Source organism: Populus alba, chromosome 4, assembly GCF_005239225.2.
Source record: "Populus alba chromosome 4, ASM523922v2, whole genome shotgun sequence".
In the NCBI taxonomy this organism is placed as follows: domain Eukaryota; kingdom Viridiplantae; phylum Streptophyta; class Magnoliopsida; order Malpighiales; family Salicaceae; genus Populus; species Populus alba.
Window position 1 is genome coordinate 4,211,019 of NC_133287.1, and position 27,048 is coordinate 4,238,066.

At 34.7% G+C, this 27,048-nt stretch overlaps 3 protein-coding genes across 5 annotated transcripts; all 3 read right to left on the reverse strand.

The window, feature by feature from the left end:
* Positions 1 to 458: 458 nt before the first annotated feature.
* LOC118033031 (homeobox-DDT domain protein RLT1) lies at positions 459 to 12,149 on the reverse strand. Of its 2 annotated transcripts, none has more exons than XM_035037871.2 (18): positions 11,622 to 12,149; positions 10,739 to 11,170; positions 9,982 to 10,064; positions 8,955 to 9,287; positions 8,779 to 8,868; positions 8,537 to 8,701; positions 8,206 to 8,428; positions 7,976 to 8,076; positions 7,582 to 7,668; positions 7,343 to 7,495; positions 7,089 to 7,244; positions 6,013 to 6,222; positions 5,240 to 5,911; positions 4,591 to 5,145; positions 3,296 to 3,922; positions 3,032 to 3,136; positions 2,015 to 2,278; positions 459 to 1,538 (listed from the first exon to the last, which is right to left on the reverse strand). In XM_035037871.2, the coding sequence occupies exons 1-18, from the start codon at positions 11,755 to 11,757 to the stop codon at positions 762 to 764; spliced, it is 5,169 nt and encodes a 1,722-aa protein (XP_034893762.1). In that variant the 5' UTR covers positions 11,758 to 12,149; the 3' UTR covers positions 459 to 761. The 2 variants fall into 2 exon arrangements, with proteins under 2 accessions (XP_034893762.1, XP_034893761.1); XM_035037870.2 differs by having other exon boundaries at positions 6,013 to 6,228.
* Positions 12,150 to 16,471: 4,322 nt separating this feature from the next.
* LOC118033032 (triose phosphate/phosphate translocator TPT, chloroplastic) lies at positions 16,472 to 20,334 on the reverse strand. 2 transcript variants are annotated; one of them, XM_035037872.2, is made up of 12 exons: positions 19,976 to 20,334; positions 19,806 to 19,880; positions 19,592 to 19,657; positions 19,397 to 19,475; positions 18,834 to 18,954; positions 18,603 to 18,698; positions 18,279 to 18,391; positions 18,102 to 18,179; positions 17,870 to 17,986; positions 17,250 to 17,349; positions 17,034 to 17,134; positions 16,472 to 16,697 (listed from the first exon to the last, which is right to left on the reverse strand). In XM_035037872.2, exons 1-12 carry the CDS (start codon positions 20,236 to 20,238, stop codon positions 16,680 to 16,682), a joined length of 1,227 nt encoding a protein of 408 aa, XP_034893763.1. In that variant the 5' UTR covers positions 20,239 to 20,334; the 3' UTR covers positions 16,472 to 16,679. The 2 variants fall into 2 exon arrangements, with proteins under 2 accessions (XP_034893763.1, XP_034893764.1); XM_035037873.2 differs by having other exon boundaries at positions 19,971 to 20,111.
* Positions 20,335 to 25,902: 5,568 nt separating this feature from the next.
* Positions 25,903 to 26,785, reverse strand: LOC118033033 (protein DMP4-like). Its single transcript, XM_035037874.2, has one exon. It carries the CDS (start codon positions 26,690 to 26,692, stop codon positions 25,988 to 25,990), a length of 705 nt encoding a protein of 234 aa, XP_034893765.1. The 5' UTR covers positions 26,693 to 26,785; the 3' UTR covers positions 25,903 to 25,987.
* Between the last annotated feature and the right edge of the window lie 263 nt (positions 26,786 to 27,048).

Below are 27,048 nucleotides of genomic sequence, written 5' to 3' on the forward strand. Positions count from 1 at the left end.
AAGAAAGAAAAGTGAGAAAATAAAGGTGTCTTTGGAGTCCGGTTAAACTGTTCTTTAAAAGTTTCAAAACAATTTAAAATTAATTTTTTTAATATTTTTAAATTATCTTGATGTTTTTATATTAAAAATAAATTATAAAAAATAAAAAATATTATTTTAAATATATTTCTAATTAAAAAACATTTTAAAAAAAAATTATTCTGGTTGGTTTCTTCAATTTATGTTATGCTTAAATAAAGGATGCAATTAGATCTCCCGCGTCATGCTCGATATCCCCTGACCCATATTTCAAGTGTAACGAAGGATAACTCTAGTTCTGATACCAGGATCAGGAGCAGCTTCTCATTGGCCTTTCTTTTTACTGGATTAAAGAGAGAATTCCCTAGGAGAAGAAAAAGAAAAGAGTAAAGTGAGTTTGCTTTATTGACAAATTTCTGGTAGACAAAACACCATTTAAATAGAATCAAAAGGATGAGAAAGCTCATTTTCAGGGCACTTGTACAAATACAATCCACTGCCTCCCTAACAATGATGAATTACAACGCGGATCTACCTAACTACTTTCTACCTCTTCTTTCTGCTATGTATTGCCCTATAATATATATAGAGAGGAATGGAGAGGGGCAATTCACTTTCTTACTTCCCCTATTATACATAAATTTAGCTGGTTGCCAGTCAAGCTGCATGACAAAAAAACTTTAATGCAGCTCAATATAGGACTATCGCAAGCGCATCAGCAATCCCTTGAATATCAATGTGCTTCAGTCACTGTACTCATCTGAATCTGCATAGTCTAGGCCTTCATCATTCTGCACCTGATTGGCTTCTCGGTCTGACCCGTCACTCATTTCTATGTCCCCCTCTGAATCATCATCTACCATTGCTGCAATGCCGTTAGATGCATCTCCATCATCATCACTCACTTCCACTGAATTCCTGTTCCAACCATTGGAAGTGCCATTGAAACCTGGCTCCCAATTTCCTTGCTCATATACCTCTTCTTCAACATTATCGTCAGATTCTGCTTCTTCCATACTGTTGCTATTATCATCACCCACCACATTCAGACTGCCCTTTTTAGCACTCCAATCCTCATCATCCAGGTTTCTGAATGACTTGACATAGCTATTGCGGGCTGCTGTTTTTTTAGACAGGTAGCTCACGGGGGCAGCAACCGTGTTGGTCATCCGACCAAGCAATGGCTCCTTGGCAACCGTCTTTTCCACTCTCCTCTTCCTAACTGTCCGACGGCCCCGACTAGATGCTTGCAAATTTGTTTTTCTACCCTGTTGCCTTGGACCTTGATTCAAATTCTGAATTCCCCTAGAAGAACTCTGCCTGCCTGTATCAGATTTTAAACCAGGTACTCTTCTCTGCCACTTTGGAGCAAGTCCTTGATCACGCCCCCCTCGTCCACGTTTATAATTGCTACGCTTACCACGTAGATCAACAATCTCTTCTTTATTGTGCTCTTCTAGCTTTACATCTTTTATTTCGACCTCTTCATTCTTAACGTCAGAATATCTTGATGGAAGTTTCTGCATGAGAAAAACCAGGTCCATAACCATAATCATAATCAAAATCAAAATCAAAACATCTTTCCTATCAGTGATCACCTGAAATTTTCTAAAGTGCCACTGGCAGATTCTCTCCTCTTTTTTAACTAAATGTGTGGCCCCAACTTGCCCATAAAAGGCAATCATTCCAAGCATGGGCTTGAAACTACTCTCCCCCCAACCAAGTATATGGGTATAAACAGCCTCAGAGCATGTGGGATTATAACTTCCCTTTAAAACACTCAAACGACCAACCCTTTTAGGTTTTTTGCAAGAGTTTGCACTTGATTTAAACTTGGAATAAAAAAAGAAGGAAAGAAAGAAAGTGATGCCAACCCGCCTCCCCCTCTCCCTCCCTCCCTCCCTCTCAAACACACGCACGTGAGTGCGCGCGCACATAGACAATTGCAGTAAATGAAACAGAAAAGGATCAAAAGAGGAGGGAAAAACTAACTGACCATATATACTTTGACTGACTTGTCTGTAGAGGGTTCAGGTTTCTCATTCTTTACATAAATAATAGATGCATCTAGCTCAAAAAGCCTCAGGGCCACAGCTGCACTGGTTTTTGGCATCCATGGAAGTAGAGAAACTGATCCCAGACTAGCAGAATCACGTGCTGCACTTCCTGATGACGCAGAGGGGCCCAATAATTCCTTGGTCGTCTCAAAATTTGATGACAATCTCTCTCTTTTTATGGCACTCTCGAACACAGTCAGTCTCTGCAATATGAACTGTAAAATAAGCAAAAACATCCCACCATACACACAAGACAGAAACATGACACTAGGTACGTAAAATGCTTGTTGTGCTACTGGCTTGGTACAAATCATAAGATGGGCACATCCACAGGCACACTTGTCCATGTAAGAGCACATTAGCACAAAGAAAAATTTAATCCATGCAGATATATTGAAATCCATGGTCTTTTATAGCCTCCCGGGACAGAACTTCAGCAAAACGATAACAGGGAAACAGCCTTTTTGGATCTATTATACTATGTCATGACTTTATTATCACAAAATGTGATTGTGTACTGCATTAAGGAGCAATGAATGCATGAAAATAATGCAGCAATGGAAACGGGAGAAAATCAATATACATGATTCTTCTATATATCAAAACCAGATTAAGATTATATGTGAGGAAGTTACGAACAGTGGTACATACCTCCACAGATGAAGCCTGCATACCCATGAAATATTTGAAAAAACCAAAACAGTGTTGGAATAACAGTATGTTTTCTCTGAGAAAATGAATGAAAAAATGCTTCCCCCACCCCATCATTAACAGAATAAAACAACAGTAATAGAAGCAACAAAACAAATCTAAGATCATCACTATTTAAAATAAATTGATTTGGCATTACATATTTATGCCAGAAATGGAACAGGAAAAACACAGATTTAGCATAGGGGTGTGTGTGTGTGTGTGTGTGCAAGTAAAATTTTAGCGATGTGTAAGATGTTGAGAACCTGTAGGAGCTCCTCAGTTGATGATGACATTATCAACTTCACAACCCAGTCCTTCCTGCAGATTTCCATCCAAAATGACTCAAGAGCTTCCTGTGGAACAGATACCTGCCAACTCAAAAGTGAAAATATATGGGTCAACATGATTAGAAGTTATCAATGCTTAGAACCCAGAATCTTAAGAAAATATTTTCCTCGTATTTTTTTAATTGCTAGAGAGAATTGGGAAATCAAAATTAAACTGTAATATGAAAATGTCATTCCAACCTCTATGGAACCTAATAGCGCTGTCAGCAACCTGATTCCCAGTGGTAAACAAGAATCGAAAGCACGTGCATTTCCAGGATCAAACCTTTTCTCTTTGCATTGAATCTCATGTTCAGCAAAATCAAAATTCTTGTTATCAACTTTAAATGTTTGGTGGCAAGAAAGACAGTGGGTGTCTTCAGAGAGATAAGAGCTGAAACACAGGTTACAGGTATCCAATAACTGCTCACATCTTTTCTTCCCAAATTTCATGGCACGTAATGTTGAGGAATTGAAGCAGTCTTTCCACATCCAGTTCTGAAAATCCAGGTACCTTTTCAAAGCACCCTTCTTCTCTGCTGAATTTCTCCCAAGCTCAATTCTAAACAATGAAAAAGTATCATAAGTATCAGAGCTGGAAACACAAAACATACTGCTAGGGTCATCGATGTCAGCTGGGCAATTACTGCTGTCTGTTTCAGCCTTTTTGTTTTCATCTGTTGTTCCACTTTGGCACACAATGTTTGGAGACCACAAGTTCCTTCGTCCATTTTCTTTGAAAGAAGACTCGATCTTTTGCAACATTATACGCAAATGAGATTCCCTAACCCCACGAGTATCCAGAGATGACAAAAGAGTATCAAAGGCCTGAACAGAAATAGTGTTGAATATGGTGTCAGTGAATGCTGCAAGGCATCAACCAAAGAACAAAAAACAACCATATGACCTAAGGAGGTTCATACTCTCATGCAATCAATCATGAGAGATAAAGAGAGCCTGGTTTTTCATCAGTATAGAGATGATTTTTCAGCTCTAGCAAACAAGGAAAAAGTGGAGTATTTTTTGCTTTTAATGCCAGGACACCCTCTAAGGAAACAGCCAACAGAAAGGTTAAGAGATAAGAAAACATGTGCTTCCATTACAAAAGGTGATTATATATTATCTCTAAGATTACAACTATATGCTTCCCCTGGAATGGTGGAAAAGCACTAATTATCCCCAAGATGATTTAATAATGTCCCATCATTGTGAAGCCACATTAAACCAAAACACACCATCATCATGTCCAAACCACCCTGGCCCCTCCCAATAGGTAAAATCAATATAGTTACCACTATTCAGATTATGTCTGCAACTAATATATCCATGGTTGTTGTGGATAATTGGTGTTATTGTTCGACTAAAGAACCTCATTTTAACTCTAGCTTTAAGAGTCAAAACAAATATTAATATTTTTTTACCATGGGTTCTTAGATATTTTTCAACAGAGATTGCAATCAAGATATAAATGCACAAACCACAATGACAGAAATTACCTCTTCTGAATCAATAACTCTCCAATTGCCGTCATGCAGTTCTACAAAGATCCTACCAGAACAAGGATCATTTCTAGAAGCAGATGCCACAAACTGCCAGTATCTATTACGTCTGCGATCTTGGCCAAGAGGCAAGGACCTGTAAATATACATCTCTTCCGCTAAGTGGGTAACATAAGCTTTCAATTGTGAACGTGACCTTTTTGAAGCATATCCATGCTGCTGCACTGAAATGTTATCTGGATTCATGGAAAGATCTTGAACAACTAAGGCTTTTTCAGAGAGAACACTGCTTAAGTGGTTCTCTACATTTTCTGCCAAAGATTTCTGATCCTCAGCATTACTTGGAGATGCTTCCTTATTTTTGCTATCAACAAGAACCAAGGGGCTTTGGCTGCCTTCCACAGCAGAACTTGCGACTTGCGTTTCAACTCTGCCCCCAGTTAAAGATGGAAAATCTAATTTACTGATGAACTCTTCTTTCAACCGACTTCTATCTAACTGCGCCTCAGCCCACATTTGTTTTTTAAGAGCATTTGCAGCTTCCAAACGATCCTGTAAAACTTGCTATTAGTTACAAGGAAAAAACCTAACAGCTTCCTGGGATGAGAGTGATTTAACATTTAACAAAATGAAAAGGAGCTTTTACCTCAAGAACAGCACGAATGGAATTCCCTTCATTCGCAATACCAACTAATACAACAAGAGCATTAAGACGCTCTTCGACACTGAGATGAGAATATTCCCCTTCTGTGAGCCCCTGAATCCATGATTCACCTGACTTGCTTTCATCGATTTCAATATATTGTCCATCTCCATTATCAGTCCCCTCATCTTTATGAGTAACACACTGCTCAATGATAATGGGAGTCATCACATCCTTTGGACCATTCAGAGAGAAAGTTGAAAGACCTTTCTCAGACTCATTTTGTACAGTTAATGAAATATCATTACCGACTTTATATTTTCCACTCACTGACAAAGTATTTAATTTACTAGAAGGGACAGTGCTTTTGTTAGCACTCAATGGAGTAGCTAAATCATCAACTTCAGGATCCTCATCAACATCGCCTTCAGAGTCTTCATCTCTTTCAACATCATCAGCAACTTCTCCACCTAAAAATCCATTTTCAAATATTCGAATTTTTTTTCTTGCTGCTGCAAGTATTGACTCGGCATCAGCAGGATCCTTTCTGAAAGCTGCTCTTACACAATATGTTGAAGGAGCAATTCTTTCAAAAAGCTTTTGATCCCTTGTCAAAGCAACAGAAATAGATGCCTCTGGCGTCTTGCTTGTTGTCAGGTCTCGAAGTCCAGATTTCTGTAAGCAAAGGAGACAAGTAAGGAAATATCTGTAAGCAAAGGAGACAAGTAAGGAAAACAACAGTGGGGAAATTAATGTTGGCAAACAAAAGAACTCGCCTGAATCTTGTCTGCAAGTTCTAGCACTGTTAATCCTTTGCTCCCTTCAAGAGAAAGAACATGAAAAGCTGCAAACTTAACAGTTCCAGGTGTCAACCGATGCCTAGACTTTCTAGGAAGCAATAAACCCTTTTCTCGCATTAATGCAAATGCATTTTCAGCTGCTGATCCGTTGCGTATAGTAGAAATGATATCTTCACAATCCTTAACCTGCATCTAAAAATACAATCATCTGTGAGTACAAGAAGGACAAAGCATAAAAATAATAATCAGTCAGCAAACATCTTATTATACAAAATAACACACTAACAAAATGTGGTGAAAGTTATCAACTAGATTGAACATGATTGATATCACACCAAGTTATTTGACAAGTGTTGAGACATAATGAAGCTCAAAACCCACCAAGAAACATTTTATGTATGAGACTAAATTGATAAAAACCATTACCAAGTTACCTATCTTAGGAGGGAAAATTTAGAGACAATCATTCTTTTCAGCATTTTTTCATTAAATGCCTGCTTCTAAGGATCCAAACATGGAACTTTATAGCTGAAACCAAGTAATTTCACAAGTGCACCAAGGAAGACTCGTGTCATTTAGTTGATGAGTTAGTTATAAAGGCACAACAAAATCCTGAAGAATCCTAAATGCCAAATAGTCCTAATAATAATAATAATAATAATAATGAACTCGCTCCTAAAGGGCAGATATATCCTAATTAACAAATTCACATAAAATAACCATAATTATGTAACTACTCCCATTAAGTGCAGTTTCAGCATTCCATTTTATTGACTGTATTATTCCTCCTCTCTTTAGTTATATATCATTTTATTTATAACTCCAATGAAAAAGCTTCAATCTTTTACTAAATGTGCTACCCGAATATTTTGCCTATGTCTACCTATCTTCCAAGTCTATAGCAAGACATCAATTATGTCATTCCAAATGTTACTTCTCTGAGCATCCACTGGTGTACAAGACCAATTTCAGTTGGCATATATATGGCACATTAAAGGAGCTAAAGCAGGGAGAGCATAGAAGAAAATAAAGAAATGAAGACAAGGACAAACCTCGTCAATATCGCCCAAACCAGTCCATGTTCCATTCCTTTTCCTCAACTGTGGCCCAAATCCTGCAGACAATGCCAATTGCCGGAGTATTTCGGGCCACGTTAATGGATTTAAGTGTTGCTGCCAGTTGCGTATATCAAAACCCCATTTATATGCCTAATACATTGGAGTAAAAGTAAAAAATGATTAAGCATCAACTGAAAGGATATCATGCCAATGAATACCAGTAAACATGTCCATGGAGCAGAGCTTACCCCTTGTACAATTTGTGGATGTCCACCTTCAGGATTGGCTGTATAATATTGATTTATTCCTAATCCAAAAGAAGGCGTCCTTGCAACATCTTCAATGTCTTTTATTATTAATTTTAGAAGAGCAACATGTAATTCACTGAGCAATCTTGAATCCTAAATTCAAAATAGTATAAAAATCAACTGAGAGGAAGATGCATAAAATGAAGTTAGCCAAAACAAAATTGAGACATGAAACTCACATAGTCATGGAAAGCTTGAACAAACTCATCAAGTGTAAATGGCCATAACCCAAGAACATCAGTAAAAGTAATAAAAAATCTCCAGACCTGAAAAATATAAAGATTTTGGGACCTCAAAATAAAGACGAGAGTATTAACGTTATCAAAAATTATCTGGATCAACACAACAAGCATAGAGAAGCAGTATAGAAGAAAGCATAACTTTTATGATTTTTTTTTCATTTTTATGAAGTTAAAAAGAAATGAGCAGTGAAAAATGAGCCGACTAGAAGTTGTCAGAATTTCATTAGTGGGACTACAATGGAACCTAGTGAATCACATCATCATCTGCTAATCATGGATAGATAATACATATCACAGTTCAAGAAAATAAAAGGTGAGTTTTAGGACATACCATCAGAAGATTCCCGATATTTTCTTCAGAATCCGACCAAGGTTGAAATCCAAAGGGTTTTTTTAATTGCACGGACTCGGATGGGAATGTGATCAACAAGTCTGGAGCACAAAAAATTGTTTTTATAACTAATCAGAAAATATAAAACAAACAAACTTCTAACTGTCCTATTTCAACAGAAAAATTAAATTATTCTTTTTCAAAATGGTCTAATCTTCAGATATCATTACCTCTGAATGAATCGAGGTTTTGCAATGTATCGTAGTTGAGGTTAACTATTGAGGCTAAGCCTTTGCTTGCAGCAGCCAATTCCATGAGTTCTAGCTGTTCATCCTCAATAAGATCCAAAGAGTCTTTAGCAATCTTACGTGCAGTTGCCTTCTCCATGGCAGCTTTGCGTTTCACTGCCTCTTTCTCCCTACGAAGCTCTTCTTTTTGTCTTCTTTTCTCAGCCTTAAAAATAAACAAGGAGAACAAAGAGATGGTTGGGATACTGCTATGTAAACATAAAAAAAAAAAAAAAAAAACCTAAAAGCTCGGAATAATGGACTTGAAACTCACTCTTAAATACTCTTTCTGCATAAACTTTTCTCTTCGCTCAAGTTCACGTTTTTGCTCTCGCAGTAATCTCTCCTCCTCTCTTTGTCTTTCACGCATTAACCTCTCTTCTTCTTTTCGTCTCTCACGGTCATGCCTTTCCATCTCTTTCCTCATTCGTTCTTCATTCTGAAAATGCAAGTTCAAACATCTGAATCAGATGAAAAAAATACTACATCAGCAATTCAAGACTGATAAGATGGTACCTTCCGCCTTAAAATATCTTGTTTCTCAAGCTCTTTGCGCATCCGATTCTCATAAGCTTCAACATCCCTTACAGTTCTTGGTTCCTCAATCTACAAAAGGCAACTACATATATAATTACCAATCATTGATTAAATAAGAGAGAGAAAGCAAAAATCTCTTGAAAACTTCAGGATACCTTGCGTTTCCTTTCCAACCGCAGCTCAGTGTCATGGTGGAAGGTTTGAGCATCAGAAAAGACATTTGGATTTTCTGGTCCCATAATAGGATGACTGTTAGATTGAGCACTTGTTCTATTGTTTGCGAAAGTGTCTCGTTGCAGGAGATAGTCATCATCCCTCTGAGGTGATGAAAAAACATGACCCCTCTTGTCTTGTTGAGACACAAGGCGAGCACGTGATATTTGGCCTGCACCAAAAGGTGAAGCTCTTCCCCTCAAAGTATCAACTGGTGAATCTTGATAAGGAGATTGAGCAAGTCCATAAGCATCAGATCGAATACTGGCATGATCCTGGAAAAAGTGGTGCTCATTAGTAGCCTTTACAGAGGCCTAGGATAGAATTGCTATTCAGAATTTAACCAATATGAACTAGGCGAAATACAAAATCTACACTTAGAAGCCCAGCATTTACATGGGAATGCATGCATCATATCATTCTATTGTACCAATCATAAATATAAGAGTTAGTTTATGGAATCCGATACAGAAGTGGAGTAATCTCCAAGAAAAGCAATGGAGAGAACTGGCTATAGAAACTTGACAGATATGCAACAAGGTCAGTTCCATTAGGTCGATAATAATAAGATGCAGCCTTTTTTTCCACAGCCTTCAGGCTGTCACATATTATCCTTTTGCATTTTTAAAGAAGGATGGTGTTTTTTTTGGTTAACTGTTAATTGCAGGTTGTTACTATCTTTTAATGATTTAGCAATAAAGAGAAAAGCGAGCCTCATCTTGACCTAAGAGATGGTGATAGAGGCTGACCAGAAATGTTTTTCAAAAAAAAAAAACCACGATACCAAGAACTTGGAAGGGGAAAGCAAATGAAAGTTCCCTAGTTTAATGAAGACTAAACATTTAGATGCTGATAGGCTGATGATAGCACCTCAAAGTATCTAAATCATATTGCAGTTCTATAGCACACAAGGAAATATCACAAACACCACAAAAATAAAAGAGAGAGATGAGGAATTTAAGAAGCTACTTTGCTTGATTTGGCATCATGTCGCTCGTATACTTTGTCCTCATAAGAATACCCCATTCGCTTCTGTTGTTCAGTAATAGATGCTGCATGTGATTACCAATAAATTTTTAGCAGATGCGATCCCAACATCAAAAAGAATAAAAATGTCACATGTCAATGTTAAACAGTCAAAATTGCATTCTAACATGAATACATTCTGGAGAGAAAATTGATTTCTTTTCCACATTCATCAATGAATGAAAAGCCGGAAACAGGATAACTAGGCAAGTTTTAACTTTAATGGATCATGTGATCAAAAATGCCTAGGTATTCACTCTCCAATTAAACATCAGTGACTATAGTAGCATGAACTTATCACTGTGGTAGCATGAAAAAATCAGTATCTAAATACAGTACAAGTGCAGTTCAGTTGTTCATTTCAAACAACAAACAAAAAATTATCCTAGTTAATACAGTTTCATTTCAAATTTTCTAATCAGCACAATTTGTAATCAGTGCAAATTAGTTGTAAATATAGTACAAGTGCAGTTCGGTTGTTCATTTCAAACAACAAACAAACAAATACAAAAACAGGAGATATTAGCACCAAAAAGGCATGAATAAAAGAGTATCCATGAGGACTAAATATTTTTCTTTGCTCAAAATTGAATCCACGCGACATGCCAATGTTCATCCCACCTCATTTCAAAAATAACCATTACTACAATATCAAGCAATTAAAAGCATGGCATTGTTAAGATCAGTTAAGTAGCATGACCTATGGGTGTCCCAAACGCATCAGGTGGCAAAGGATCAAACTCCATTCCAAGAATTGGCCCATCCTCCCTCAATGGTTCCCCAAGCTGCGCCTCCACACAGGCAATAGCTCTAAGCTCCATAACCGACTGTGGTGATGAATCGTAGTACCTTCTCATCGTATGCCCATCATCTAAAATCACTTTCCTTGACTCTGAAAGTGGACTAGAGCCCGAACCGGACCCAGACCCATAATCACTTCCATTCTCAGCCCCTACCCTCATCTCCTCCAAAGGAGAATCGGGCAATGGTGCTGTGTTCCGCTGCTTCTTTACTGGAGTCTCCTTTTTGTCCTTCAACCTCCTGTGGCAAAACCACATCTGCAACTGCCTATCAGATAGTCCTAATTTCTCCGACAATTCTGCCCGCATCTCCTCTGACGGATATGTCTCAGCTGATGAAACCAGCAATAGCAAAAAAAAATCAACAAAAAAAAAAAAAAAAAACATGCTGATACGCGCGCGCATAATGCAAAAAATAAATAAATAATAATAGCTAGTTATTGAATCAAAATCATCCAAGATCCATGCAAAAAAAGAAAAAAAAAACAAGTGAAGTAAAAATATTACACATAAATCTAGAGAAAAAACTAAGCATCTATAATCACAAACACGAAAATTAACTAGTTATGAGATTAAAATGCCAAAAAAAATCAAAATTTCAACAAAACTAACAAACAGTTTAAGCCTCTTCATTGAATAACACATAAAATTAGCAGGAAACCAAGCATAAACAGAATCACAAACACAAAGAAATAGAGAAAATCCAAGCCAGAAGAGATCAAAAGCAAACAAATCAAATCAAAACCGTGTAAACATAAAGAGAGAATGAAGGAGTGTACGGACTGGCATAAGCTTTCTCTAGGGTTTCAAGTTGGAAAGGAGTCTTCATCTGTCGTTTAGGCTTGCTTTGTCCTTCATTAGAGCTCACCACGTTGTTCTTCGATCTGTTGTGTTGTTCTTCGTCAGAATTGGCCTCCATCCGGAATCGCGATCGTAAAGATTAGGGTTTTCAAAACAGAAAACGAGAGAGAAAGAGAGAGAGGACTGATTTGGTTTACTTTTTTCTCTCTCTAATATCGTGAGGGTCACGGCCCAGAGAAGAAATTAACATTACTCCTCCTCCTTTTTAATTTGTTTATTATCTTTAAGAAATAAATTGAATCCGAAAATAATATCGATAAACGCCGCGTGACGAAAAGAATTGAACGATCCTATGAGAGAAAAGGAAAGGAGTGATAATAAGAAAAGGTGAAAATAGGCAACAAAAAATGAAAGAAAGAAATCGAAAAACAATAACAGCAAGAGAACAACAAAAACAAAATAGTCCTTCTTGACTCCCATTCGGATTTCCATTTTTTTTACTGTTTTTATTATTATAATTATCAGTGTTATTATTATTCTTACTTGATTTTTGTGTTTTTTGTAACACTAACAACATCCTTTTTGTTTGGAACATGTTATATGTTCGTTCGTTCATTCGCTTTTCCTCCTCTGTGCTGCCTCTTCTTTTTTTCTTTTTTTTTTACTCGGTGGTCAACTTGTCAATGCACTGTAACACTTTTTATTTATTTTTTTTCCCTGTTTAGGCTTTGGAATAGTTCTTTTATTTTTCTTTTTCTTTTTCTTTTTTAGAAAAGATGGATGGTTTCTTTGCGACGAGGGATGGGATCGTGGGATATTTGGCTGTGGCTGGGTTCTTGCTTCCTTCCTCGTTGAAGAGTTCCTTGTTTTTGCTTGTGGATTTGAGCTTGATTGAGCCTATGGGATCTTCGGGTGAGTCAATCATTTTGACATTTTTAGTTTGTGTCTATGGTGGGCCCTTTTCTTTTTCTTGGTTATTGGGCTGGGCTCGCGGGGTTGGGCTCGCGTGGGTCTAGGTTTTACCTCTTTCTAGAAAGCCAGCCAATAAAGATTATCTTGGTACTCGCATAAAGAATTTTCTATGGACAGTACAAATATAAAATATGGTGACATGGAGGATTTCCGTTCATATATATAATTATTACTAGCTAGTGTTTTTGTGCTTTTATAGTCTAAATTCTCTTTTCATGTTCGTGTATTTTGTTTTTATAAAAATATATATTTTTATTATTAGTGTGGTTTATTGAATAAAAATTGAAGGTAATTAAATTAAATATTCGGAAAAATTCTAATGATTTGTAATAATGAAGGGAGAATGTATCTCTTGAGTTAAGACTTCCTTTTTTATTTATTTATTTCCTTTTTTTAACATAAACATGCCTATTTTATCAAAAACATTATGATTCTATAGTTTTAACAATAACAATTATGATTCTATAGTTTTAACATGAATGTATTAAAAATAAAAAAAAAAAAACAAATTGAGAAAATTCTATAAAATAATATAATAAAAAAATAAATATTTTATTTGAATTAAATATTCATGACCTATTTTTTAAAAAAAAAAAAAACAATTCTTCATATTATATTCATATATAATTATTCAAAAATTCATTGTTAAAAGTTCTAATATTATTTGAAAAATATGGCATAATCAAATAATTATTTTAATAAATTTTTTTTAAGGAACATTGCAATTAAAATACAATTAAATTTAAAAAAAATAAGGGGCACCTTAAAATAAAATAAAAAATAAAAAGAGGCCTACAAAAGCAATATAATAAAAATAACAAAATAAATATTTTATTCCTATCAAGTATTCATAAGAATTTAAAAAAAAAAAAAACAATCTACATATATTCATATATAATTATTCAAAAAATTGCCATTAACATCATCATAAAAACTTCTAATAATATTTGAAACATATTGCATAATAAAATAATTATTTAAATATAATTTTAATAAATTTACATTTTTAAAAATCTTTCAGAAAACAAATCAAAAGAATAAAGAAGCCTCGTCTTATATAAAATATTATTTTGAATAAAAATTAAAGCTAACATGTTTTTCTTTCAATAAGGTATTTATAATTAAAAAAATAACCTTGAAATGTGTAACTCAACTGATCAGACTTTAAATTTGCTCCCTAAATATTACCAGTTTGAGTTCCACAAACCTTAAAACCACTAGAGATTTACATGATTATTAACTTCAAGACCCATGAGATTAGTTGAAGTATACGCAAGTTGACCCGGACACCCATGTCAATAAAAAAAAAAAAAAATAATAACCTAAACTATAATTAACTAATGTGCTGATTTTAAAACCCAATTAAAAATAACCATGACATGAATATAATATAAATAACTAGGCTGTTGAAGTACACAAAAGAAAATCTGAAAAAACCCCACCCTTGGATTTATGAGTGTGCTGCCGACTTGCATCCTTGGAAAGTAAGAATTATTGCAGCCGACTCAAGAGAAGAACAGGAAAATCATGCAAGATAATTTCAACCTTGTTGCTTGAATCCTTGACACGTAAGGAAAGCGACTTGCGTTGTCCTTGTGAAATATGGAAGAGCTTGATAATTAATTCTCCTGAGCTACTGTCCTTACAAAAATATAGAATTCTTGCATAAATAGTACTCCTAAGCTCCTACCTATGTTTCCTTAACAATTAAATAACAATTATGATCCTTCTTATATTAGGATCCCTTGCAAGATAAACTCTAATTTTGATGCCTATAGAATAAGAAAGTTGGCCGGTAGAAAATCCAAAAATCAAATGAAAAGATAATCATAAACTAACTATGAAAATAATATAATTGATATTTATAATTGGTTCTCATCAATCTATATTAAGGAAAGTTGAGGAAATAAAATTAAGGAAAAAAAATCTATTTATTAATATTTTCAAAATCAACTTGATCAACAATCCTGAATAATGGTGGACTAACATTAGTATTACAGACATATATACATCAAGAAGATAATATTTCTTATTTACAAGGAAATGAATGAAGAAAATCTAAACTTGGAAAACTCATCAATCTCCAAGTTATTAGGTGTTAGGAAGTTTATATTAAAAATGAACTCTAAAAAACTTTTCAGCATTAATAATGTACTTTATGTTGCTGGCATTATAAAGAATTTAGTGTTTGATTCATTACTACTTAAAAGTAGTTTTAAAATGGTTTTTAAGGTGATAAATTTATAATCTCTAATAATAGTATGTTTTGAGAAAACATGTATCTTTACGATTGCCTCTTTAAAAAAAATGTGATAGCCATTGTAATAGTAGAGAGAATAATAATAAGATTTTCTTATCTTCTTATTTATTTGAGTCTTATGATGTATGACATCACATGTTAGGTCATGTAAATTTTAATATTATATAAAGGTTAAAATATAAATTATTACCAAGTATGGTTTTTTGAAAAAAAAAATCGTAATTATAAGGTTTGTGTAGAATTAAAATTTACAAAACTCTTCTTTACCAACAATTAAAATAAATAGTGAACCTTTAAATTTAATTCAATTAGATATCAGTGATTTAAAGCTTGTATAAATTAGAAAAGAAAAAATGTATTATATTGCTTTTTATAAATGAATGCACAAGGTTATGTTATGCTCGTTTACCTATAAACAAATATAAGGCTCCTGAAATGTTTAAATATTACAAAAAAAAATTTAAAATTCAATTAACGAGAAAATAAAGGTAATAATAAATAATAAAGACTACAAAGAGAAATTTCATCAAAATAATATTATCCATCAAACAAACTACTCTTTTGTTCAACAAAACAATTTGTGTGTTTTTTGAGTCCGCGGAATTCTTGAAAAAGAATGGTTTGGACTATGACAAACATGCAAGGGAATGATTTGGATCCCCCATTGCTCCATTGCCAAATTCACTTCCCTCCTTGGCACTGTATTCGACAGAGTTGTGGATGTCAAGTACAAGACCAGATTTTGTGAAGGGCTCTGTGGTGGTGAATTGGGTTTGTGCAAATTGGCTAACATACCGAGGATAGAGAGGGAGAGAGGGAGAGAGAGAGGAGCACACCAAGCAGGATCAGATAGTTTATTGACCATCCTAGCTTTCTCCAAAATCAATATGGTGCATCCTGAATATGTTTACAGCATGATAGAAACAGTTAGAAGTTATTTTTTAAAATATTTTTTTTTTTTGAAAATATATTAAAATAATATTTTTTTATTTTTTAAAAAATTAATTTTGATATTAATATATTAAAATAATATACAAATATAAAAAAAATCAAAATTTTTGTAAACAACAATTCAACACATTATCAAACTGCCTATATGTATACCGAAAACAGTCATAATTTTTATTCAATAGTTAGATATAGTTTTCCTGACCTAGTTTTATAAAGGTTTTTTTTTATTCAACAGCTAGATGTAAGTTTTCTTTACCTAGTTTTATAAAGGGTTTACTTGTGCAAGTGTCTAGAAATTCTTTTTTATTTGATTTTTCTTGTTGTAGCCACTACATAAACAACATCGTGTTATTTTTTTAAAATCATACTTCATATTATTCAGATTTTATAAAATATATAAAAGAAATTCTATAGTTTAGAATTATAATCTAGAGCTAGAAAAACACTGATTTTCTATCTTTCGCGGAAAGCTAGGATTTTATATGGGAATGCAACCTCCGATTTCTCCAACAGTTACACCGCCTCCTCTACCACGCTGCTGCATCCCCAAGTGAACCTAACAAAAAAAAAAAAAAAAACTTCTCTGCAAGTGGCGACGCATATTTCATTTCCCCTCATCCTATTAAACTCCCTCTGCAGCTTCTAATCATTAAAGTTCAGACAGAGCAAATGATTCATTATTTCTAGTCAACATAAGCTGATTGCAGCTTAGCAATGGTCTGTACTCTGAATCAACGAAAATTAATGGAAAAAAAAATAACTTCACAATGACAACAGGATACTCTTATCTTCGAAACAGTAGAATTTGACTTTACAAATAAGGTTTCCTTCACCCAAGTCCAATGCCTCTTTCCTTCTCATGCTGCTTTCCCTCGCTGCAAAAGAGACCAAATTTGCATTAAGAGTTAGGGTAATTCATTTTAAAGACCTTACTGCCCACTTCCATGGTCATAAAGAAATCGTAAATCAAACAAACTAATTCTCCAAAAAGTACATATATCTCTTAAGAAAAGATTAATTTCCTTGTAGTTTCCACAGGTGCATATGATCTAAGGATTTCGGCAATGGATATTTTAAGCTGATATCACTCTTTAACTTAGATTTTAGCCCAAAAGGTAACAAAATGCTCAGCATAATGCAACTTGTAACCCAAATACAAAAATAAGCCGAGAATACTCATGATTGTTGGAGTATTCTAGAATGAAACTCACTCGTTTCTCCTCTTCCATCTTGGCCTTAATGTAAGAGTAGGTTGCCACTCCGGCAATTGCAATGCCTGTTCCAATACCAGTTTGTGTTGAGATTTTGTTACCTGCAAGGAGAGAATTGTTAGGTATTATTTTGATTTTACTATCCACAAAAAATAACAATAGTAATAGAACTTGTTAGGAAACAAATGAGTAATCAAGTGGTGGACAAATCATTACCAAAGACCAGGATGGAAAAGCCAATCACGAATACACGTTTCAGCACATTGCCCACTGCATGTGTAAGAGGTGCAACCCTCTCCAAGGTGTTGGTAGCCAACTGAAAATTCAAGAGGAAAAAACTTTTTATAATCCTAAAAAACAGTATCGTGATAAAAAAAAAGTTGGCTTTCCAGATAATAGCAGGAATAAAAACGGCAAGTAGTTGAATTGAACTCTCTGTGTAAATGCAAAAGGAGACCACGCCATTACTTAATTTGCAGGGTCCTTCTACCATTTTGTTGATGTAAGTCAAAGCCATTGGTGTTTAAATGCTTTTTCCTTAATGTTTATATAGATATCTGAAACAGTTTCCATAATGATTTTGAGTGCATAGATCTCCGGAAAGGATATTAGAATATTCCAGAATAGTTGTTTGCATATCCCAATCATTAGTGCAGGCTCACAATATGTCAACGCTCGTTATGGAAACCTATGCAAGCATTCAAATCACTACAAAAACTCTTCACGAAAACTGTGGAACTGTTATGCTAAATGCATGTAAACATCAATGCCTCCAGAGGCATTGTTATACATGACTAAATTGTATAGTCATAAGAAGATCAGGAGAAAGTCCTTGCCTGATTGTAGAGGTGATAAAACATTCCAACCCAAAAAAGGTCTGAGATGAACTTGGTTAGGCCCACTTTAGCAATTGCATCATTAAAGCCATGCTTGATCAGTTGAGGTCCCTCGACCTGCAAAGGCAAACGTGACACAAATAAGAAGAGATTTTATGAACTGAATGATTAAGATTTTTAATATGGTCTTGTAAGTAGAAATCTCCAGGGGCATCAATGCTTTCATACTCACAAGAATGGCAGGTGGAATGCAGACAAAGAGTGCAATGATGGAAATGTAAGCATAAATATTAGTGCTGTCCATGTCAGTCTGCAGGGATAAAAAAAAGAAGCAATCATTAGGAAGAACTTACTAATTAATCAGCAAGCAGTTGCTCATATAGTACAAACAAAAGCTTCATTGAATTACCATAGCTTTCTTTGAGTAGAGACTCCTGTAAGTGAAGGAGATGTTGGAAATCATAGCGCTAATAAAGCCCGTCCAATTGAATGAGAGCTCAGTCAATGATGCCATGGACACACCTGCATTTAATTTACAATGGAATGTCTTTCAAAATTTGTGTTACCTTATCAGTATTATAATAATCAACTTAGAGTTTCTGATTACGCAAACAATTCAAATTAATAGGAGAGTGAGGGAAATAATGAGTAGACATGATTTTGCATCCCAATAGAATGTAGGTTGATTACAGTCAGATGGCATATTATTGCAGAAATAAAAGAGAAAGCTTACCAAGAACGACAGGCATAAGTGATAGCCACAGAGTTATCGGTATTGACTGTCCCAGTACGAATTGAGAAGCAGCAGCATTGAAGAAGGGCTCGAGTGCTGTAATGAAACACAATCCACTATAAATAAGGAAACCACTCTTGAGAGGTTAAAATGTCCTCATAAAACAGTGTTGATAAGCAAGAAAATTGTCTTCCCACAAATTTGGATAATAAAGTGCCTTCTTGATGTCACCTTTGATTGTGTGTGTAAAGGAGACAGCAACCGCCGCAAAGGAGACATTACTGGTCACATGGCCTAATGCATGACAGACAGCAACGGGAATCAACAGCTTCAGGAGATTTGAGTCAATAGGCTGCACGCAATACACAGCAAATAAGTAATGCATTATCAGTGCTCTTGAGCTTCAGCAATCATCTTCCTAACACCATATGACACATAGACAATAAGATTAAGACAGGAAACTCACGGTTCCTTCAAAAATCATACCCTCCAAAAAAAATTAGAACTTTAAATGTTTAAACGGCAATAGTTAGTACATATACTATCAATATTCATATTTCTTCACCAAGTCCCAAATACAAGGTATTCTTCCCAATTTAAGGACAACCCCTGTTTCCTCACAGGCATTACCCCTAAAAACCAGAGACTTGTCAAAGATCAATCACGATCTATACACATGTTACATATAAGGTAACCATAAACTGTTAATAAAACATAATCATCTTCCCTAAATCAGCCAAACAATCCCATCTTAGAACAGGAAATAGGCATTAATTACTAGAGGTTTAACTTACAGCGCGCTTTGGAAGGCCCACAGTCCAGCTCACCAAACAGTACACCACTCCAACAAACAAATGAATCACCGAAACAAAACTACACAAGACACCATCAACAAACATTCCATCAAAGCACAGTCACACCAGCTAACTAAGTATATAATATAATATAATTTAATGATAATTAGTAACTAACTAATTACTAATACTTACTATGGATAAGGGAAGTAGTTGTAAATCTTCTTGTTAAGGATGTTAAATATCACGTTCAAAAAGTACCTGCAAATTAATTAATAAATAATTGTCTTAAAATAAAATCCATAAAATCATATAACGAGACAAGAAGCTTGACCGTCTGGGATTTGTTAATTAAAGTCACGTGATTGTTCAATGGAAAGGAAATGAAGTCACGTGATCTACTACGTACCACATGAAGAAGAAAAAGCCGGTTACAAGAGCCGGATACTTGTCGAAAAACCCAATCGGAGCGACCTTCCCATCCCTGCAAAAACACCGAGTCAAAAACACGAACAAAACCGAGTCAGATTCCGACACGGAGCGAGTCGACCGAGTCAGAACGGAGGAAACGGACCTCACCCGGAGGAATCACTTCCTTCTGCCGGAGATGAAGCTGCAGCCATAACCGGCCGGAGAATATCCTTCCTTGCATTGATAGGAGAAGATGCTTCCAGAAGCAATGATGGCCGCAGTTGCCTTCCCCATATCAGATTCCCGCCTTCACCGACTGCTCCAATCGGTTTGATCGAGATGAAGCTGCAACTGGTGTTGCTGTGGCTCTCTCGCAGTGGCCTACGCACGTGAGCGATGGTGGTGGCGCGTGAAAAGACGCGTGACTCCATGGCTGAACTTCGATCGAGAGAGAGAGAGAGAGAGAGAGAGATGTGATATTGGTACCAAGAGTGAGCTCTTAAACCCCTTTTTTTTATTATTCCCCTCGAGAGAGCGGTTAATTGCCTCCTGTTTCGCTTTTCAATTTACTCGCTATCCCCTGCTTCGCGGTGCACGTTAATACAATGCGCAACCTCTCTGATGGTTTTGATTTAGAATAAGGGGGTAGCGGATCAGAGTTGAAGAATCCCGTGTGGGTCACGCAACCTAATCAACGGTGAACACGTGTTTGAGAGTTAAGTAAGAATATGGGAATATTTTATGGGGGAGATGCCAGGGTAGAAATAATGGAGGGAGATTTTTCTTTTTAATTTGATATATTATAGCATTTGTTTTTGTGATGGAAGATTTTATTCTGGTCGAGGATTATTCTTCTTTGGTGATGTTATGGAGGAGGGGGGGTGATGGCGATGAGGTGGGGCCACCTTATCTGTGAGTGAGAGGCATGTAGCGATATGAGGATCTGAAAGGACGTCTTGTCCAATCGAGGCGGTCTCACCTCTTGGCTCCGTGTTTTCCAATCCTCTTATCACTTCAGTTAGTTTTCTTTTCTCTTGTGTCAGTCGTGAGTTATGAGGGGCGTGACTGTTGAGTTATTGACTGTTTTGAAAACTGTTTACATGTTGGGTATTTTGGTTTATATATATATAATTTCAACATGATTCATTGTGCATTGAATTATTATTATAATATAATGTCATTTTTGTTCTTCAAAGAAATATAAATTGAAAGGGTAAAATAGTTCTGTACGGGTTCAATTGCATCACCAATTTGAATGAGATAAATCAGTTTTTTTTGTTGCATAATAAAATTATTAATTTACTCTAAAATTAAAAAATTTCATCGATTTTAAAAAATAGCGCTAATCTCTAAAAATAGATGATTTCGTTGATTTAAAAAAAAATTAACATTAATCACTAAAAATAAATAATTTCATTGATTTTAAAATTTTTTTCTAGATTTTAGACAAAATAAGCATTAAATTCATATGGATATTAAAAAAAAGCTTTGGCCGGCCAATAATTCTACCATTTATTCTAGTTTGAAAATTAGTTGAAAATGACTATACAAGAACAAATGTGTTTTTTTTTTTTTCCCTTTATAAACATTGGTACATCCTCACATAAAATTTATGCATCCAACCATAAAATCAACGATTCTACATGTAATAAACATCCTCACATACAAATTTAAAATTCCACATATAAAAATCAAAACTTCCTTATGTAAGATCGACAATGTAACACAAATATTTGACATAAATGAACCAACTCAACACATACTATTTATCACAAATAAATCAACATGAACAAAGACATAACACAAATTATTTAGAATAGATAAAATCAATGTGTTATGGTTCAAAATTAACCTTTCAAAAAGGTGAGGATCGACTAAAAGCTACTAGAATAATGGGAGACTATGACGACATGTGTCTAATATATGCCAGTGGTAGAAATATTTATGGCATGTTGGTGCACATGCTAAAGAGGTTGGGTGGCACATTGACTAGCCCTTTTGACGCGCCTCTTCTTGGTCTTTCTTTTAGCTCTGGAAGTGAGCTTCACTATCTCTCGAGCAAAGAGATCAAGCCACCTATAGTCTGATTCTTATTTTCATCTCTCTTTTTTCTCATTTCTTTTCCTACATCCATTATTTGACTACTACTTATGAGGAAGTTGTTGGGAAGGTTTTGGAAGGGGTCAACAACATTGATGGTGATGTTGTTCATGGTTAACAATGTGAGGAACAAGGTAGCAAGGGTTGAAGCTAAGTTTTGTTTCTTTTACAATAGATCTAGGTTATAATCAGCAAGGTTAGAACTATTTTTATCGGAGGGATGAAGCTTTGTTAATGACTATGGGTTGCTTATTGTTGTTGTGGTTGGCGACACCATTAATAGTGTAAGGGAGTGAGGGAGCTTCTATGTTCTTTTCTTCCTCTCTTGTTGTTTTTTATATCTTTTTCTCTTTTTATTTTGTGCTTGTTTTCTCTATATGCTTTCTCTCAATTCTTTTCTCTAACTAGTATTTTTTTTCTTTATTTTGTCTCTCAAAAGTTTTCTATCTACTCCTCTCCCTTTCCTTGTCTCTCTAATGGTGGATCACTCAATAGTGGCTAGGGTTTATTTTGGCACTTTCAATGGTAGCTAGGGTATTGTTTTTTGGCACCCCTCCATCTCTAAAAAATATCTCATCAATTTTGTTTTTTCTAAACCAAGCATCAAACAAGCACTTGATTTTTTTTTTCTACTATTATAAGAATCCAATACAAAATGAATAGAGGCAAACCATAAGGATCGATCCCAAATCAACTAAACATAAAAAAGGAAGAAATTAAGAAAAAAAAAAAAACTTGAGCTACGTAAAAGAAAAGAAACAAAACACGATGGATTCACTATTGAAATTTCCAATACTTATGAACCTTAAGCAACTATGGTTTTTTTGCTACATGAATCTCATTACTTCTTTTTAGTTTCTTCTAATAAATATTTTGTTTATTCTTATTCTAAATCGTACATATTTGTATTGGCATGTCTTATGATTGCTTTTGGTTTATATTGATTAAATAAATAACATAAAATAAAATTTTAGATTTTTTTTGTTGAAATTAAAGATAAAAAAAAAATAAGACTTATACTAGCAAATTAATTTGTTCAATTGAATTTAAATTATTATTCTTCTTATAAAAAAGAGTGTTGTATAATTAAGTATATAAATTAAAGAGTTTTTCACATTACAAGATAAAATATTTTAATTTTTATTTGTTTCCTAGTTTTATGACATAGCATTAACAATTTTTTTTTAATATTAATTAGTGCATACGATTATTACTCTATTTTTTTTTAAAAAAAGAGCATTAAATTTTAAATTTATATTTTTCATGTTACTAGAAAATATACTAGCGATGTCTATATGTTATTATTTCTGGGAAGTAAGAAAAAACTGTTGCTCTAACCTGTAGGGTACATCGGTTACTCAAATAGCAGGACCTGATTACAATAACAGCAAGCAACAGTTCAATTTCTAAGATAATTTGAAGTTGTTAGCTTTGAATTAAAGTATGTTTGCAATTTCTAAAAAAACTGTTAAGACCTAACTCCCTATTTATTTTTATATTTTAAAAATATTTAAAATATTTTATTTTTTTATTTTAAATTAATATATTTTTGTATTTTTAGATTATTTTGATACACTAATATTAAAAATAATTTTTAAAAAATAAAAAAAATATTATTTTGATACATTTTTAATTAATAAACATTTTAAAAAATAACTATAATGACCCTGTAAAAATATTTTGTTCTAGACAACTGTCTATTTCCTTCCACGTCATGACAATGACAACCCTTTTCTTTTTCTTCTTCTTCTTTGTTTTTTTATATTCATGTGTCTATATATCTATATATATATCTTGGATTTAGATATATGTGATGGGATTTCGACAATTTATTCTCCTTGCTTGTCCGTCTTTTTCTCCCTTTGAATATATGTTGCAGGGGTTGTTTCTAGTTTAATTGAGAAAATTGATTTTCATTTACGGGTCATGTGGCCCAAATAAATTCTTCTGTGCGAATAAAATACAATTGGCTCCTACGTTGACAACCTAAATTTTAAAGTCTCAAAGGGTGTTATTTGTCTTCAAAATCATTGAATGGACCATTTATTGTGTGGAAATCTATCATACATCGCTAGTTTGGTCAATTATTTTCTTAATCAAGAAGATGTAATTTATTTGGATGTATCATGACAATATATAGTAATGAAATTATTATTTTCTTCTCTTAAAAAAGGGTTATCTTTCATAGATATCGCATGGAAACTTATGAGATTCATTTATGAGATTAATATGTTTAAAAAAAGGTTACCTTTCGGAAGGCTGTCATGGCTCGTTGATTATTTCACTTCTTGGCATAACATATTATCCCTAATTTTAAGAGATTAATTTCATGATTTAATTAGGAGGTTTGCTTTCTTTCTTGATTTTATAAATTTTAATATTTTAGCTAGCACACATGAGAATTTATGTCCGGGAAAAAATTAAGGGTAAATTTTATGAATGTAGTCTATTTAAGGTAGATATTGCCACATAAAGGCGTTGCTTGAAATAAATGTGTTTTATGAAAATTTATTTTTATATTATCTTGATATATTAAAATTAGAAATAATTTTTTATAATTCTCAATTTTGAAGCAATTTGATCAATCTTATCAGAACTTCAAAAAAGAAAGATATTGTAAAAATGTCATTTCAACAATTATACGTTCAGGATCCAAAGCTCAACATGAGTAAACTACAGGGGCAACTTTGTCTATCATTGTAAATAAGATTCATTCCAAGAACCCAACAAGTGCGGCCTGAACCCAATTATCCATGGATGCATTGGGTCCAAATAGACCGAAGCCTAAAATTGCCCAGAGACTCAAAATCAAAATCCACTCACTTCTCTCTCAGTCCCCTTACACACCACAAGAACCATAAATTTGCTTTCCATTTCCTTCCCTTGAAGCTTCTTTTCACAAGCTCCGGTGTTAGGGTTCCCTCGAAACTTGCTAAAAATACTTTTGCATTCACTGGATTTTTCTATTTTCGAACACTTTATTCCCCGCACACCACCTGTTTGATAAAACGCTTAAAAGAGAGTGAAAACAATGTTTAAATGGTCAAAAGAAATCACCCCATCTCAAGTTGAGCGACTACTTATTAGAACATTAAAGGACTTACACAAAGCTAAAATCATATTTGATTCTGCAAGCGCGGAATACAGCAATGGTGTTAGGCATGATCACACCATGTTTGGCCTCGTGATCTCTAAATTAGTATCCACGAATGAATCTAGACCCGCAGAGGATATGCTTAATAGAATGAGGGAAGGGAAGTGCAGAATTGCTGAGGAGATATTCCTTTCAATTTGTAGAGGTTATGGCTGTGTTCGTGTGCCATTAGATGCCATCAGGATTTTCCATAAAATGAAAGACTTTAGGTGCAAACCCACTGACAAGTCTTACATTATCGTATTTGCTATTCTTGTTGAAGAGAATCAGTAAAAGGGTGCAATGAGTTTTTATTGGTCTATCATTTGGCCGAGTGTTGTTTCTCTTAAATCTTAACGTTTTGATTTAAGCCTTTGTAAGAATAGTGGAACAATTGATGTTGCTTTTAAGATATTTCGTGAGATGCCAAAACGTGGGTGTGATTCGGATTCATAAACGTATGGTACACTGATTAATTGGTTGTGTAGGTTGGGAAACACTTGTGAATCCAAGTCTTGAATGGTTCAAGGATAAAAAATAATGGCATGGTTGCAAGTAGCTAAGAATTTATTTAAATTTGAGTGTTCAGGATTCTTGAATTCGTGAAAAAATCAATTTCCACTCTCCAGACAATTTGCTGAATTTCTTCATTTATTATTCAACTCCAAATGAATTACTCCATTTGTGTTAGATAATTTTTGAATAACGTTATCAGTCATGAAACTCTTCATTTTTCAGGAGCTGAGCTGGATGTGAATATTTGTTCAAGCTCTGACACCATGAAAGATCAATTTTAGCACCTTCAATGATCTGAAGAGGATGAACTTACTGCAAATGACTAAGAAATTGAACTTGCAGGATAAAACAAGGTAAGGTCAAGGACATGCAAACGAATTAGCAGAGTACTATTAATTTTGAAAAGCATATTTTCACTGGTATAACAAAGGTTAATTTGCAGAAAGGGGGAAGCCAATTCCATGGCGCCTGGTGGGAAAAACAAGAAACAACATACTAGTAAAGACACCGATCCCAACAGGCAATGCTGTGAGGACCTCCTCTTCCTTAGTTGATGGTGATGGATAGAAGCAATCTACCACATTCTGATCAAACAAGGCAATGGCTGCGAATACCAGTATTGACATGAGGGCATGCATGAAATCTATAAACTGCAGCCGGTAACTTGCAGCAACTTCTGGTGGAATGGTTGCCGACCCATCAATGACCCACAAGCCTCGGAATGTTGCAAACCCATAACATACATTTCCGTTCTTGTCCCTAAAGCTGTCGGTAAAGCTTGATAGGAAACATGACAGCCCACAGAGGGCAACTAGTCCTGCAGTCATGGACCTACTGACCGAGTCGCAATTTCCCTGATTTGAAAATATGGGCAATAAGAGCTGGAAAGCAAGAATTGTTCCAGTAGGTAAGAGATTGGCCAGATGAGCTGTGCTCTTGAATGTCTGACTTATGGCTTTCTGAATCAAGTTTTTCTCATCCTCATTGGGCATGGCCACTCCTTTCAGGAGAGGGAGTTTTTCTTCATTTGTATGCAATGAATCATGATGAGATTCTACCTTAATCTCCATTACTGGCAATTCCTTTTCTTTTCTGCCAAAAATTCTTCTTCCTTGTATGAACAGGCTGCGAGGCATTGCGGTTTTAAAAGAGAAGACTTGAGTGGATCTCAAGGAAGGGAAGGGTAGTAAGGGATCCCTTGCAAGAAATAAAAACCGAGTTTTGTTAGATTACTGACTCAATCTCTTCAAGGGGTTGCCTGATTTCAATGGTGCTATAATTATATTAACGACTTCCGTTATGGAACCTAGCTTGCTTCATCGTATTAACGAGTATGTTGCACTCCAGGGGGGGTTCTTGTCTTTCTTCCTGTAAATTTCCCATGTTTATATATACATATTCTGTTTATTTTTTCAATTAAGCAATGACTAGGTCACAGTTCACCCAACATGGGACAACAGTTTCCATTTCCACTCTAACCTCTTCTGCTAAG

Coding starts and splice junctions, on each gene's coding strand:
- LOC118033031 (XM_035037870.2), bottom strand. CDS start 11,757: ATGGAGGCCAATTCTGACGAAGAACAACACAACAGATCGAAGAACAAC. Junction 7,669..7,975: donor ATATCGGGAATCTTCTGATG/GTATGTCCTAAA, acceptor TATATTTTTCAG/GTCTGGAGATTTTTTATTAC. Junction 6,229..7,088: donor GTTTGGGCGATATTGACGAG/GTTTGTCCTTGT, acceptor TTGTATTTTTAG/ATGCAGGTTAAGGATTGTGA.
- LOC118033032 (XM_035037872.2), bottom strand. CDS start 20,238: ATGGAGTCACGCGTCTTTTCACGCGCCACCACCATCGCTCACGTGCGT. Junction 19,476..19,591: donor AACTACTTCCCTTATCCATA/GTAAGTATTAGT, acceptor TGTCTTGTGTAG/TTTTGTTTCGGTGATTCATT. Junction 18,955..19,396: donor TGGGCCTTCCAAAGCGCGCT/GTAAGTTAAACC, acceptor TATTGCGTGCAG/CCTATTGACTCAAATCTCCT.
- LOC118033033 (XM_035037874.2), bottom strand. CDS start 26,692: ATGCCTCGCAGCCTGTTCATACAAGGAAGAAGAATTTTTGGCAGAAAA.